The sequence below is a fragment of the Nothobranchius furzeri genome, chromosome 7 (assembly GCF_043380555.1).
Source record: "Nothobranchius furzeri strain GRZ-AD chromosome 7, NfurGRZ-RIMD1, whole genome shotgun sequence".
Classification (NCBI taxonomy): Eukaryota; Metazoa; Chordata; class Actinopteri; order Cyprinodontiformes; family Nothobranchiidae; genus Nothobranchius; species Nothobranchius furzeri.
In genome coordinates this window covers 44,880,263-44,897,148 of record NC_091747.1, presented here as the reverse complement: position 1 = coordinate 44,897,148, position 16,886 = coordinate 44,880,263, and the positions used below count along the sequence as shown (strand labels likewise).

At 41.4% G+C, this 16,886-nt stretch overlaps 1 protein-coding gene across 1 annotated transcript in view; it reads left to right on the top strand.

The window, feature by feature from the left end:
* Nucleotides 1-16,886, top strand: part of gli3 (GLI family zinc finger 3) — a 125,262-nt gene that overhangs the window by 89,017 nt on the left and 19,359 nt on the right. The window contains exons 5-7 of the mRNA XM_015954757.3: nucleotides 3,830-4,035; nucleotides 7,266-7,418; nucleotides 15,550-15,754. Of these exons, the coding sequence (XP_015810243.3) occupies nucleotides 3,830-4,035; nucleotides 7,266-7,418; nucleotides 15,550-15,754 (564 nt within the window). The remainder of the gene's footprint in view (nucleotides 1-3,829; nucleotides 4,036-7,265; nucleotides 7,419-15,549; nucleotides 15,755-16,886) is intronic.

Here is a 16,886-nt window from a genome sequence, read left to right as displayed (position 1 = left end):
TTTCATTAGGGGGGCTGTGAAGTAGAGGGACAAAGGGGCCGGTAGGGGATCAGGGGACAGGGCGGAGGTTGTAATTAGGCTGTTCCACTTCCCCGGCCTCGTTCAAGGTCACTCCGCCAAACAAACCGTGGGCCAGGTCTCTTTCTCTTTTCCATCCCTCCTTCTGTCCCCCCCCACTTAAACCCACTCTTTTCCTCTCCCTCCCATCTCCAACCATCCTCTCCTCCTCCTGGGGTCTTTTGTCGCAGCAGACTGGTCCAGTGGGGAGCCGCAGAGGAGCAGAGGGGCTAATTCAGTCTAATCTTTTAGCCTGTTAATGTCTGGCTGATATGTGGATTTCACCAGATCCTCGGGGGAAGGCCTTTGTGGTGAAGGCCATCATTATGGAGTTTCCAGGCCCTCCTAACCAATCATAATGAGGGAGACAAATTAGTTTGTCTTGAACTTGGTTCCTAAGAAGTTTTCTTGATTGTTCTCAACTTTATTTTACTCAAAAAAGACAATTCAAATTAATTTCCTGACAAGGCAGATTTTTCCTATTTAAATATGTAGTGAGAGACTTTCAGATGGATTTTGGATCCATCCTGTGCAGTTCTGAATTTGGTTTCAGCTCAAAGCCATCTGAGGAATGGAGAATTGTGGTGCAGCTTTGCTTGTCTCGCTCTGGCCGGCGGTGAGCTCGGTCTAACGTTTCCCTCTGATTAAGACGCAGTGGTGAAAGCTGCCTTTGATCTGAGGAAATGTCTGCGTGGGGAGCAGTTGGAATGCTGCATTCTCCTCTCTGCTTACACATGGGAGGGAAAAAGACGGCCTTACTGTCTTATTTGTCTGCCACTGTCGGTCCACCCATGCTCGTAAAGTCCTGACCTTCAGACCTGACGAAACAAACACGACATTTCTGGTCAATTTGTGGAGAAATAAATTAATTCTGCTTACTTTCCAAACACTGTGCGTCATAATAACTCAGTGGAATTGAAATATGCTGCAATCCTAAATGTGCTGACTTAAATCTTGACTAAGGTTTTCCTCTCACTGGGTTGGAAGTGATGGTGACTAGTTGTACCAGTAGCATGTGGCGATGTAACTGACTGAATGCAATCGAGAGTCTGCAAACAAGCTTATAATGACACACTGGCAAACAGATTAATCTGGGACAGTAATGTCTTTATTAGCCACCTTTGTTGAGTTTGAACTGTTTTGACATTTCTCAACACGTTTTCACTCCCAGCACGTCAAAAACAAACGCTTGGTCAGCCACCCTCCACGTCAGACCCCTGACGCCAAAAGTGTCCTTTTTCGTTACTTATGTGCAAAAAGGGGTTTTTCCCTTATTTGACTGCAGGTCCCAATGCAGCGTTACACTGACGTGATGGGATGTCCGCAGCCAGGGCACCAAACAAGCTCATTGTACCTCACCTTAACCTTATCCTCTTATTTAACCTTCCCCTCACCCCTATCCTAACCTTAACCATCTTGCTAGCGAAAAAGTTAGTGATGTGTCGATCGCTCTAAAAGCCGGCTCTATGAAGTGAACGGCGGGAGCCGCCTCGTGATTGGTCGAGTTTGGACCGAGCCAACGCGAGGGGGAGGTTTCAACTACCACGGTGGAGGTTAAAAGTAGAGGGTGTTTGTAACCTCCCCCTCGCCAGATGGTATGTTCTAACGTTCCCCTTGAGCGGCAAATACGAAAATTGACAGTCAGACTCTGACTGTCAGAGTCAGAATGCATGGGAAACAAATGCTTGATCACAGTGAGAGTAACGTTTTAGGTAGCAAGAGGGTTAAGGTTAGGATGAGGGTGAGGGGAAGGTTATAAATAGTGAAACGTTAAGGTTTAGGTGCGGTTAACTGAGCTGGTTCAGTGCCGCATCAGCGGATATCTCATCACGTCAGTTTTACGCTGCATTGGGATCTGCAGTTACAAAAGGGAAAAACCCCTTTTCGTACATAAGTAATGAAAAAGGGCACTTTTAGCGTCAGGGGTCCGACGTGGAGGGTGGCTGACCAAGCGTTTGTTTCCGACGCTTGGGGTGTGAGAATGTGTTGCATTTCTAGACACACACATCATTTCCCCATTTATTTATTATCAGAATATGTAAGGGAGCAAAGATTCCCAAATTTCCAGGTCTCCAGAAACTTCATCCAGATTCTCCTTTCCCTGGGTCGGGGGTTGGGGGGTTAAAAATTCCCTCCAAAAGCTTCAGATCCAACCCTGCAACATTCCCAGTCAAGTTGGTTTTGCCTTTTAATTTCCCAAAGAAATTCACCCAGGAGTATTTGAAAGCGTTTCATAATAAGAGTCACGTGTGCTTGCTATATCTACTTGAACTCAAAGGCTAATCAGTTTTCGCAAGCTGATGATGATTGAGTTTGTTACTGAAGACTGTAGCTGTAATATCTCTATCATTATGTCGCATGTAGACCATGGTTAGCCTGGCCAGGTGGGGACAGCCCTCCCCTGCATGGCCTGGTTGGATTAACCTAACCTTCTCAGGAACACGGTTGTGGACAAGGGACATGATGGGCTCTGCTAAAGTGGTGCAGAAAAGTCTGTGGTGTCATTCATAAGCGCCACCGTAAACAAAAGCTGGTGTCAGTACAGTCACTTTAGACAAGTGGGATAAGATGGTTAAAAACAATGACAGATTCGTGTGGGCGGACATCTTGACAGTAGCATTACAAAGTAAATACGTGCCAGGTTGCTGTTTATTTGGGCTTGGTAGGGCACTATTTTGTGACATAACTTCACACGCACACCTACGTAGCAATATAACTTCAGTCGGCTAGTCGGTCCATAGATAGGCGTGCAGGGTCGGCCCAGCACAAAATGAACTGCAGGGAAGCACGGTCCCGAAAAGTGGTCGGCTCCGCACAAACAACGCCAACGTGCTGACTCTACCAGGGCCAAACGGAGCTGATCGTAGCATAAATGCACCATATGAGATCCCATTCCCAGGAACAGCCTTGTAGTATTCTTTGGAGTGGGATGAAAGTCCTGTCTACCCACCTGGACTTAAAACTTGAACCATTTTATTTCTTTCAGAAGTATTGACCCAGCTTAGTACTTTCTTTGGATTTAAAGCTGCAACGGTCAAGCTAGCTTTTAAACAACCACCCACCCCTCCCTTCGACAATTATCCCTAGGCCACTTTCGCCTGATATGAGAACGCGCGTTGCCAAAAGAAACGAGACAGCAGTAAACCGATCTCTATTTTCTACATCCAAAAGTCTTGTTTACCACATCTTCAAATGGTGTTTTTTTTTTTTTTTTTTTTTTTTTGGGACTCTGGTAGTTTGGTTAGGGTTAGGGTTAAGTGGTAACAGCTGGCTGTTTCTCCTTCTCTGACATTATGGAGCGGCGAACCTCTCACACCGGTGGCGTTCTGTTGCAAAATACAAGAGAGCGCGTAATGAATGGAGGACCCAGGTAAATGACAATCATATGGTCCAATCATTGGTTTTGGTTCGAGCCGTGTGATTGGCTGAGGTTTTTAGACAAATGTGAATGAAAAAAATGTTTTAAGCTAGCTCGTTTTGCAGATTTGCCACTGTAGCTTTAATGTTAATTACATTTGACACATGTTGCCAGAAAAGCTGAAAGACTTCAGATGTGAAGAGACATCCATGTCAAATATCAACTGAATTTAAAAACCAAATAAATCTGAAAGATTATTGATCTGGTCTTACAGTTTTAGCAATCTAATGCTGATCTGGAGGGAAGTGGCCATAGATTTGCTTGTACGTGTTGGTATAAGTAAAATTATTTTTCAGTAGATCTGTTGGAGTTGTCATTCATCTCCTACGATGTCCTTTGTGTGTTTCTCTCCAGGCCTCCGGCGTTGGCGGGCAGCCCGGCTTTCTCCGACATCTCCCTCATTCGGATCTCACCCCAGCGGAACCCCTCTGTGGGGGCGGAGTCACCCTTCCACCCTCCGCACCCCTACATTAACCCATACATGGACTACATCCGCTCCCTTCACAGCAGCCCCTCCATCTCGGTGGTGTCGGCCACCCGGGGCCTGAGCCCAGCAGATGGTGAGTAAACTGTGACACTTGCACATAAAAAAAAACCACACACACCCAGAGGCGTGACCTCAGTGGGCTTAAAAAAAAGAATAATTGTTGAAATTGATCCCTGACTGTTATTAGAACTCTCAGCTCTGTTTAATTCTTGTTTGAGATGAGAGGAGGTCAGGTGAGAGGCAACCAGATCCATCTCTATTAAGACCCAGGGGTCGGCGAGATGGTATCTGAGTCAGGGTCGGACCGTTACGAGAGCGGCTCGTAACGTGTTGGTGGGGGCTCCCAGGTTGGAGCGAGGCTAATCCCTTTGATCTGTGAGACGAGTCGGAGACGTGTCGGAGACCTCTGGAGGACGCTTCAATGAGCGGCAGGGTCATGTGCAGCAAACAGAGGGTGGATTCAAGTGCAGGGCTTCAGGGGCAGCGATGCTCTCAGAATGAATGCAGTAGAGGATATAAAACACTGATATAGATTAACTTTTGTGACCGAGGATGTAAAGAACTTTTTTAAGTTATTATTTCATTATCTCATGTCAATAAGGGTTACATTAAAGATAAAAGAAACATTATTTGGGATTAATAAAATAGTTTATGAACATTTAATGTTGTATAACAAAATCCCTAGATTTGTATTAATTTTTAATTTTTTCATTTTTTTAGATTTATTATCAGTTATTCTACGTTTTAACAGAAATACTGGATCAAGATTGCTTTTAGATTTATTTATTTTTATTTAAACTTTAATATTCTCAGCTGCATCTGGGTTAAAACTAACAACTGCAACATCTTAATAAATATTTTTTGTATTTTTTAATAGATGGAATTTATAAGTGGCATAAAATGAAATGAAATACAGTAATAAATCATTTTCTTAAGTATTTGTTTTATATTTTTTTATTTTTAAGAAGCTGTGCTAATCAGTTTTTAAAACCTATTTTATGAAAGAATAATCCACAAAATCAACTTTATTCCTGCTAATGTGACCTATTTCTTTTTTTGTCACTTTTATTATAAACTAGAATTACTTTTTGTCCAATCTTTAGCTTTGATTGATGATTTTTTTTACCATGATGTAACATTCACGCTGATATAGAACAGCAAAAAAAAAAAAAGATAGATTTTAAAATGAAAACTTCTTCAAGAGAGCATAAAAACAGGAATATTTGGTTTCCTCCTGAAAATCTCCTGAGCTGTTGCTGCGTTTTATTGGAATGGCCTAATAACCTTTATTTTTTTGCTTCTACATCATCAGCCATCATCCTTTTGGCTCTTCAGACACCTCTTTAGCTCTCCGTCTGATGTTGGAATGTATTTTGTGAAATGACAGATTGCAGGGTTATTTCCTGCACATCCACACACTCGACTCCCTCTCATCCAGGTGTGTTAACCACTAAGAGAGGACTAGAAGCTTTACTCCTCCTCCTCCTCCTCCTGCACTTTGCTCACTCGATCTCCGACTCTCTGCCCTCCAGGTTCCCATTACCATAATGTGCACCAGGCTCAGATTGCTTTAAATCAAAATAGTTCCTCCAACCTACCACACGATCCCCCTCTTTTTAATTCATAATGCTGTGAATTGTGAATGAGGCACCTAATTACTTCTTTAATCAATCCGCTGATTAATGAACCCGTCAGCTTTTGTGTTGTTAGTATATCACTGCGCTTACAGCAAGCCTCTTTCTTCAGTATGCTTGGATTTTTTTTTCATTCCCAGTAAAAAGTACATTTGAATAATGACGAATTAATTAACAGAATCTAATGGAGATTTAAAGTGGGTGGGATTTAGTGCCACCCTCCTGCCGCCACACATTTGCTTTTTTTTCTTCTTCCTGCTTTAATTCTTGTCTTTTCTCTGCAACAACCAGTTCAGAGGTAGGCTCGCCCCTGATCCCATTGTTATGCCGAAGGAGTTCCCGGTGGCTCAGCGGGTCCTGAGGCATGTCTTCTCCAAGTGCCACACTCACACACACCCCACTCCTCCTTCTTTTGCCCCCAGGATCACAATCAAATGCCAACATTTCTGATTTAGGAAATTCTCAAAGCTCCTTTCCGTGCACGGATACTGAATGGGACACATTATGGTTGAATGCAAAGCAAAGCTGAGGCGGAACACTGGTGACAATTAAGAAACTCCCCCTTCTACTGGAGACATAAAAGCCAAATCGAATTAATTTACAAATGTTTTTCTCCCTTTCATTCACCCAATCACTGATGTGTATTACAGCCATACGGGCCAGACTTGAGAGGAAATCTCCTCATACACTGTTTCTTTATTTACTCTCTCTTTATTTCACAAATTAAATGGGGGGAAAGAGCTTCAGTAGTCTGATTCCAAATTTGCATCCAAAACCTCAGTGTTAGTCTTTTCCTTCTCTCTTTTCTTACAGTATTTGCATATGGAAGGCCCCTGCCAGATGTTTATTTTTAGGCTACGGTTCAAGGACTTACGACTTGGAAAAGGGAAGCTCGGAGAAAGGAGGAGATAGTGGAGTGGAGGCAGGATAGTTTGCAGTATCATTTAATGCGTGCAGATCTATCGGGGAAGATTTAGGCCTTTTGTTTTCCTTTAGAGCAGAGTTGAGGAGCAGGCTGCATATCTGCAGACTGCAGCCCGATGCATGCTACATGCACAGGAAACGTCTCTGCCAACAGATGCGTTAGCCCACATACGCTTACCACACACACACACACACACACACACACACACACACACACACACACACACGCACACACACACACACACACACACACACACACACACACACACACACACACACACACCGGTGATCAAAGAACACCAAAGTGGAGAGAAAAGGCTATTTAAGGAATGCGTTGCAAGATGATAATTTATGTTGTTTTCTGCAGGAGTGCATCATTCAAACACTAATGCACACTCACTGTAATCTCTGAGCAAGCATTCAGTAGTCCCCAGTGAGGCTCTCCACTTCAGGTGATGCTCCCTGTGCAGCTGTTTTGGTTAACTTGATGGTGTTGCTAATGTACTCATTACTGTTTTGCTGAGCTGATTATCAACCAAAGTAAATGAGTGCAAGTTTTCTAATGCAACGCAGGTGCTCTCCCTGTCCTCTTTCTACCACTGCCTAATAAATTTCCTCTGTTGTTTCCCACCATCTGCACCCGGAGTTCCTCGAAATCTTCCATCAATGGAATTGTGTTCTGCTTTGTGTGTTAGTACTTACAGTATTTTTTTGTGCTAATCTGACCTTTTTTGTTCTGTTCCAGCACCTCACACAGGTCTGACAGCAGAATACTACCACCCAATGGCTCTGCTGGCAGGCCACCGCAGCCCTTACACGGCAGACCTTCTTCCATCTGTGGCGTCCACTGCCGGGGCAAGCAGCGCCCTGCACATGGAGTATCTGCAGGCAATGGACAGTAAGTCTGCGTATTTGAATACATCAAAATAATATGAGCTAGGGATGTGTGTTAGGGAAATTCTGGCGACCCGATACATATCACTATACAGGGGAGGCGACACAATGTATCACAATATATTGCAATACATTCAGTCAGACTTTATTAGTGAGTTTTTTAGTCTGAATTTATTGTAGGAATGTTCAACAGTCCAAACTGATACTTAACATGTTTAACATGAGGTGTCTGAACCATAACAGAAGGATTTACATTTCAATGGTGGAAACAAAACCCATTGCACACTGCTGCCAATTAGTGGTCGGCGTTTGAATTGCACCAAAAGAAAATACACAAATGTTTGCAGGTAAATTCTTCCCAAAATATCAATATAGCATCACAGAAAATATATCACGATATGTTGCCATATACCCTAACCCTACATCCCTAATATGAGCTAACACGTTCAGCTGAAAGTTCTGTTGCGAAATCACTTTAGCTAGTTTGCACTGATCAGAAAGGTTTTATAACTGACTTGTTCTTGGTGCTGCACCCTGAATTGTATTACTCTTTTTTTTTTTTACAATTGCACATTTTGGCTGGTAGCACACATGACAATGGGTGGAAATCATCACAAAGGTGGAGAAAGAGATCTGGGCACTACACTTCCATCTTAGTCAGGGACTGCGTTTCCACCAAAGGAGTTCTGGGAATTGTCTGGAAGGGGGAAAGGTGACTAGCTCTGTTCTCTCAGTCGTCGTGTTTCCAAACAGAATCGTCGCTTTCAAGAATCTGCTAAGACGCCGGGATATCACGACTGTTTCGGCAGTGAGTGACTCCACTAATCAGCGTAAAAAGGCATCCACAAACATTAATAACTTTTAAAAAGTTTATTTTTGTCAAATTATGCTTAAATTAAATCCATTCAGGGTAGAGCAGTTATGTGATGTTAAAAGTGTGCCGCGGTTAAAAGTCAAGGACCAGAAATTGCTATAAATGATGGAGTTGTTGGGGGATTTCTACCATTTTTATTTAACAGCAGCATTATTACAGCATATTTTCATTTCTATTTATTTAGCTTCACCAGCAACTCTTCCAGTTTTACAAATGCCGGTTGTTTGGCGATATGTGTCAATATCATTTTCCACTAAGTTACAATACCACCCATCGACACTACCTGACTATTCTCGAGCAGAAACCCTAGTTCAGTTACTCGGTTGACCTTGAAAGTGAAATGGAGACACGCGCATACTGGAAAGGTCCGATAAAATTACTCAGAAGGTCTGATAGTAGAAAAGGGCGTAGGAAGGTAAAGAGCTATCCTGTTTGAAACAGATATTCCCCCTAAAATTGAAATTTTGTCAAATATACTTTCCAGAGTTAGATAATTGGGGGGGGGGGGGGGGGGGGGGGACTATTTGTAGCCAGTAATTCTCCTGACCCGGCAGTACTCCTTTAGCTTTAGCTTAGCATGAATGGGTCCAACTAGCATCGTGATTAAAAACGTCCATAAAATCACTCAGTAGTGATCCCAGTTCTGCTCGGTGACCTAAATAATCAGACTGACTGCAAGTGAAAATAATTAGTATCATAAAGGATTCACAGATGCCATTTTAGACTATAGGGCCGACCGATATATCGGGCCAATATATTCCATTTTTTCTATATCGACCATCGGCCGAAGTTATTTTTAAAAGACAATTAAAAAAATAAATAATAATAAAATCAGGCACCTATGTGGCCAACTGATGCCACAACTAGACTGAAGAAAAGACCCAAACACAGTATTTTTTTCATGTTTTGAGTTTGTTTTTTATTTGAAGATCAATAAATATTAAGAGATTTATTGACTTATTTAATTTATATTGCACACAGCGAGTGTTCAGTTGTCTTTCGCAATCAATGTACTGCTAAAACGTGTGTGTATATATATATATATATATATATATATATATATATATATACATACATACATACATACATATATACATGTATATATATCGGCCTTAATAATTGGCCATTTGCAACGACATTCTTTAAAAATCGGTATCGGCATCGACCTTAAAAAACATATCAGTCAGCCTCTATTTTAGACTTGGGAATACTTTATGAAAAAGCACAGCTGTGAGCTATTGTTTAAACAGTGAACATTATTGACTTAAAATTCATAAAAATCATAATTGAGGGAAGAAAAGATCTTGTTGGAACGTAAAACATGATCACATACGAATAATAAACATCACTTTGTTCGAACCATAAAAATAATCACGTTTGCATAAAAACTAATTTTTGCATTTGAACAATATACAATACAATCAAGCTCTAACAAAAAAGTTATATTTGTAGAGCATTTTTAACAAAACCCATCAATAAATTCAGCAACGTGAAAGCCTTTTGTTCTAAAGTGAAAACCAAAAATAGGACAGTTTTGTTTTATTATTTGTAGGGCGGCAGCAGTACACCTCCATATGTAACAGAGATACAATGTTCTAGACTAAACGATCTGTGTCTCTGTGGTTCTGTTGTTTCCTTCACCTCCCCAGTCAGGGATCATGCTCACCAGTGTTTCATCAGCTCACCTGTCCCTGTTTTCTAATCACATCCCCCAGTATATAAGAGCCTCCAGTTAATTCTCCAGCTGTAGGATCAGATTGAGTTCAACTGCCTGCCTCCTCAGCTCCTTCAACAACGTGCACTATGACAGAAAAGCTAGAAACTAAGTAAAAAAAAACTTACAAATGTATCAAAAAACATAGGAAAAACAGGAAAACAAGATAACATTAACAAAAAACGAACAAATGTAATGAGTCTGTGAATAAAACGTTAAATGTTCGGTTCAAGCCAGAAAACACATCAAAAACGACACCCACCACATTTATTCCTGCTGGGATTGCACCTTTACGTCTTCGGAGAGCATACCTGCACACTTCGTGTGTGGGTGGCCCCAGCGGGAATTCAACCCTTAAAGTGCACCTTCACAATACACCTATATATAGATCAAGCTGCACCTCAACCGCGGCGAGGAGGCTCCCGCAACTTTACTTTGACATGATTTAAATGAGCCATTGTCTTAATGTGTTGAGCTCAGGACTGTGTGCAAAGGACTTATGCTAATGAGTTATTTTCAAGTGTAAATAGGAAATTAAATGAACACTGAATCTTAGAAAGGTCAGACAGCCTCACCCCTCTCCCTTTGATGAGAATGTATTTAGTGAGACAGACACTGCTTTCATGGAAAATCCGGGGTGAACCCCCCTCCCCTCGTTTCTCCGAACAAACTAATTAAAACTAGCCAAACTTGTGCGGGTATCAGAAAATTAATTGCTATTAAGTGGGAATTGGAATGTCCCACCATTCATCACTGGAGAAATCCTATCTTCTGTGTCACTTTTTAAGATTAATAGACTGAAACAAAACAATTAGGGACAAATTTAAGTGGAGAGATGCGGCACTCCACACTTAAAAATCGCCTGTGATCATTGCCGGTAATAACTCATCACGTTTCAACAATGTGTGTTCCTGCGCCGCAGGAATTAGCACTTTAAAGCTTTGTCGGATTTTGGGAAGAGAAAAACTGTACAAAGAGCTACGTCTATCAGGAGGGTTTCACTGATAATCTGGACTACCATTTTAGTATTTTCCAAATTAGCGTAATTACCGTCAGCCAGAGCTCTACTAATGAAACAATGGGCCTGTCCTTCCTTTTTGTGCTTTAATGGTCTATTGTCTATGTTGGTACTGCCTAATTAGCACCATTGCGCTCATAGATCACTGTGACTGAAGTCTGCACTACTATGTTTGTTTGTGGCCTTTATTAGCCAATCTCAGTGCTGTTTTCCTTGGTAATAGGAAATTATTTTTCTAAACAGCCTTTATTTTACTTTATTCATTTTTAAACTCTAATTTATTTATTTATTTTTTGTAAATTAGCTAAATGTAACCATAATTTACATCAAATCGGCCTCAGTTGGTTGCTTATTATTGTATTTAACATTTTTATTTTCCTTGATCGGGTAAAATTATGAAAAATCAAACGCGTTTGAAATCTTTAACAACATCTGTGTTCTATAGCTGTTTACAATTAAATGAAGTTGTTTAGTAAACTGTTCATTAAATATTCATTTACCATCTGTGCATACAAAATAACATGTTAGCAGGGACCTGTGCTACTCGGGACATTTTGTTTTAAAAATAGGCTTCTTTTGTTAGAAAATTACATCTTTTTTTCTTGACAGGAGTAATAATTTATCATGTTCATTTTACATCTTTAGAATCTGGCTGTAAGCACAGAAGGAGGATTTGTGCCCTTTCCTTCTGTGACTTTCCCTGGTTTGTCGCTGGGGGTCCAATCCCAGTTTTTTGGTACCAACTTTTATTTCCGTCAGTCTGGCCCATCTGAACCCTCCCCGGCCTTCAAAATTAATGACGCGGCACGTAACCAGCCATCCCGTCCATAAATCAAGAGGAAATTAGAGGGACAGACCTGCTACGAGCCAGGACGCTTCTCTCTCTGTCTCCCGGGTTGGCCGATTTATCATTTGGGCTGTGCATTAATAAACACCGGTCCCATGAGGCTTTGCAGCGATGGCACACGGGCCCCTTTTCCCAAGCTAAGCCTCCTCCCCTCTCTCCCACCCACTGTCTTGCAATTTTCCACAAGTGGATGCTGCACTTTGCACAGATGCAGCTAGCTTAAAGCATTTAGCAAAGTCTGGTAGGAGTTTTGCAGAAATATTAGTCATTGGTGATGAACTGCACTTTAGTTTACAGGCATATGTGGCAACTTTTTCATATTTTAAAATCATTTTCTTGACCCACCATGTGCTAAAATGACTTTTTACATGGTTATTGAAATGTAACTCAGACCCCCACTGCCCTCTGTGGCCAGAATACCACATTTGCAACTTCAGAGTGCTGGTCCGGTCTGTTGAACTGACGCAAATTGAGCTGACATACCTGGCGCTGCAGTCTGCTTCCTGCACGTTTCCTGCATGTTTTAGAAAATGAACACAGCTGATGTGTTTGATTTTGTGATGATTCATTCCTGTAGACACTATTGAAGGCTGAGGAGACATTTCAGTTGATAGCTTAAGGTGTTAAAGCACAGCGAGGAGATAGGTTTCACTATTGCTTCTACTAAACAGACACTAGGGGGTGCTAAAAGCAAACAAAACTTCCAAGTGTGCATTTAAATATTCTGTGTGCTCATGTTTTGTTAAAAATATGTAGATCCTCTTTCAATTGTCTTTACCAGATTTTAAATAGGTTCTTGTTTCTCTTCATTGAGGTCTCACCTTAATATTCAGTCACCCGGAGGTCTGGAACTTTATTTTCTTTTTCAGACGTTCTGTTGTAGATTTTCTACTGCATTTTGGGATCATAGACCTCTTATGACTCCTGTTTGGCTTTTGGAAAGATGATCTTATATTTGATTTTAGAATACTTTGGTCTGCAGAGGAAATCATGGCCCAAACCATCAACCCTCCACCTTGGTGCTGACAATGGATACATGGTGGTTATGGTGATATCCTGTGTTTGGTTTCCTCCAAACACACAGTGGTGTGCATCATGAGTGAACATCTCTACTTATCTTCATAAGTCTTGTTCGTTCAGATTTGCTTTTGTGAACTCTTAAGTCTACCACCTTAGCTTAAGGGGAAGGATTTTTCTCCTGCAATCCTTCCAATAAACTCTTTCATTAGCTTTAAGCTGCTCTAGCGGAATATAGTTGGTATATTCTTACACTTATTAAAGTACAGAGGTAAACCTTACCTTAGAATCAGAAGAGGTTGTTTTTACCACAGGGAATTTTATTCAAACAATTTGTATTGACTTAGAGACAAGAAAAGAGAAATATGGGATGTTTAAGAATATTTATTTTATAATTATTCGAAACAATCTCCAGGACTAACTCTCTAATGATGGATGAAGATGAATGTGAGCTGAGGTGTTGGTGTGTGTGTGTCAGTTCAGAATCTCCATCTGATGCAGGCGAGTCTGAGTGTAAGATGTTGTTTTGACTAACTAACCACGAGGGACTTCAGGAGGAAGAGACATGAAACCCCATCTATGCCGATCTACGTACCTTTGGAGACTCCCGTGTTAGATCCGGAATGCCAGGTCCTCGGACCCTCCTTTGGTGCTGGAACTGATAGCACAGCGTCTGCAGCACGACAAACCAGTCTACGGATAACTCCCGGTAGCAACGGCAGGTGTCAGCGTCACGTAGAGAGTTCAGCTTTTATTCTGAAGGAACCGTCGTCTTGTAGGTAAAACGACAGAATTTTCCAGCTTGACAGTTCTCAGCTTAAAAGTAGAAAATACAGCTGGCCAGTCTGTACTTCACTTAGCGATGATGGATTTGAGAGCTGGTCGAGTACTTGGTTGGAACTGCGTTGAACCAAGTTGAACTACGTTAAAGAGCTTCATTGGAACTGACTTAAAATGGCGTTGTTCTGTTTTATTAACTCAGTTGTTTATAATTCTTAGCAAATCAGAGTGGACAGATTAAGTAAACACCACATAACTCTGCCAGCAACAGAAAGGAAGTTCTGATTGGATGAGGGAGCAATGTGTCATGTGTTTACCTTATGTGGATCAGGATGTCTAGCTCAGTTAGTCCTGTTATTTATTACACATAATCATAACATTGTGATTTCACAGATCAGTCACCTGATTATTATTGACCAACATTTGTTTTGATTAGCTTTATTAGAAATAAAGTTCTTTGATTAACTAATGAAAAGCGTTCTTTGTCCTTCTTCTGTCTTCTTTGCTAGAATGTAAACATCAGAAGCAAGCGCACGACCTTGGCAATTTATGCACACTGTCACTGTGTCAAAGGGCAGCTGTTAAGGGCAGGAAATAGCATATCCATAACGCTACACTGCTAACAGAGACTGAGCAGAATTTTTTGGAATATCCCTTCCTCCTTTTACTCCTTTCTAGAGTGGTGCTACAACAACAGTTGGTACTGTGTTAACACACCCTTGTATGCTCCAGTACAACAAGAGTACCGGTACTTATTGGATACAATTTTTCCTCTTAAATCTTATGTAGGCATTCGGTGTTTACTTGGGTTTTCCACCTCAGTTTTAACATTTTGCATTCATTATTTGTTTAAATAATCTTAAAACGGGATAATTTCCCTAATATCCTGACACATAAAACCCTGAAACTAAAAAGGGGTGGACTTTTGTTTCATTAAGACAGTTTATGCAGCCATACCATCCTCCATGCACTGTAAACATATAGAGGGTGATTCTTTGCACACAGGTTCATGGCACAGATGCAGCCCGGGCCTTTTGCATGCCAGAACACCACAGCAGCAGCCCCGGTACACACTCACATCCACACCCACTGATTACCATGTGAATGGAGTGCTCTGTAATCGCTGGATGTGTCAAACGAGGGATAGAGCATTTACGTTTTAGGAGATGGATGGATTGAGGGGGACGTAAATATGGAGGGGGGGTGGTGGGGGGGGGGGTGGTATCGGGGCTGTGCACGCTGGTTTTGTTTGCCTTTATGAAATAACTCAAAATGTTTTATTTCCAAGTCTTGAGTCACAAAGTCATTGTGTCAGTTCAAGCACAAAGCACCACATCCCCTCAGCACGTTCTCCCCCCGTTTTTCTGTCTTGTTTGTGACATCTCTGTGTGAAAAGACAACAAAAGTCATGTTTTAATCTCTACCCGTGGCTCATTGTATGTGCAGAGAGAATGCTCGTGCTGTTTCCGCCTTTTACCTTTTCAAACCCATCTTTGAGTTTTTTCCAGTCAACACTGATTGCATTTGAATAACGAGTCAAATTGGACTTGATTAAATATTACCATAGACAGTTTGAGCATTTCTCCAACATAAAAGGCATGTTTTCTCATAGATGAAATGCAAGCAGTGCATCAAGTGACAGCTGAACACTCATCGAGACGAGCCTTTTGTCTGATGATTGACACAAGTGTCATCTGTTAGGGTTATAGAGTTTGGACTAAGTCAAACAGAAAATGATTTTTTTTAAATAGATATTCAAATTTTAACAGATTCGCTTGTCTAGAATAAACAAAAAGGATTACATTAATAGCGTTGCAAGATATTTTAAACTTTCTTTTCACTGCAGCTGTCAGAAGTCTAATTCTGATCTGTCTTCACCACATAGGCTCCCGTTTTCCAAGCCCAAGGCTCCCAGTGCGGCCCAGCAGGAAGCGCCCACTGCCCATCTCACCACTCTCCGACCACAGCCTCGACCTGCAGGCCATGATCCGTAACTCACCCACCGCCATCGTCAACCAGCTGATCAACAACTCCCGCTCCAGCTCCTCCACCAGCGGCTCCTACGGTCATCTCTCTGCCAGAGCCATCAGGTAGCAAACACAACAGTAACATTGTTTTCCTTTTAAAACTGCTGTATAAATAAAGCTGCCTTGCCTTGCCTAACACACCTTTTGCTTAGCTCATGCTACATTCCTTCAGTATGTAATCTCTACTTATATCTATAAAAATATACCTCACTGAACAAAAGAGATACATTTATTTGACTGCCGTTCAGCCCATGATGTTAGACATCTGCCTGCGTACAGATGTCAGAATGTGTGTGAGCGTTTGAGGAAGTACATAGACAGAGGCAGAGATGATGACATTTCTTAATTTGTGTTAACACATGTCCAATTTGACGAGTTATTCAAGTCTATGAATGAAAAACATGAAAATAATAAATCTGTGGGTGGGCTAGAGTTGCACGAATGAGAAGTGTTTCTTTCAGACATAATTTTAGAAGTAGGGAGAGGGGCTTAAGGGGCAATACTTTTGTCAGCCTCTAGATGGAGCCGTAAGATTAAAACTCAATTTCAGCTTTAAAGGTTGAATATGGAACAATTTAATAAAAAGCTAAATTTTAAATTAAAAAAAAAACCTCCACAGGGCATTTAGAGGTGTAGTATTTCCTTTAACTCGTTCACTGCTAGCCGCTTCCTGATCAGTAAAGCTCTTCGCTGCCAGCGTTTTTCAGCGTTTTTACTGTTTTTTAAGAGTCACAGAACATTGCACGCTAGGATGAGGTCAGCGCCAAAACTACCAAAACAACCAAAACAAAGAGGAGACTCACCTCTTACATCAGGAAGAATCCGCTCGTTTCGAGCGTTATCCATTCTTTCATAATCCGTTGTTGAATTGTGATCGGCAGAAGCTTTTCCGGTTCGCGCCTCACTTTTTTTACAGCAGCGGCCCAAAACGATCTCCTAACACATGGATTTTCTGCTTCCTGATCACGTGATGTGTGATGTACGTAGATGAAGATCGGCTTTAGAGCTGGGATGTTTGTTCTCACTGTGTGGGGCTCGTTCCGACGCCCACACAGTAAAAAAATGCAAATGCAGTGAACGGTTGGATTTAAAATGACGACTTTTGTTGTCAAAGCTATATTTTAATTAAAAATAATCAAATATTTATTTTGACGGGCACGACACTGGGTTTATGTTTACATCTACCAGCCATTAG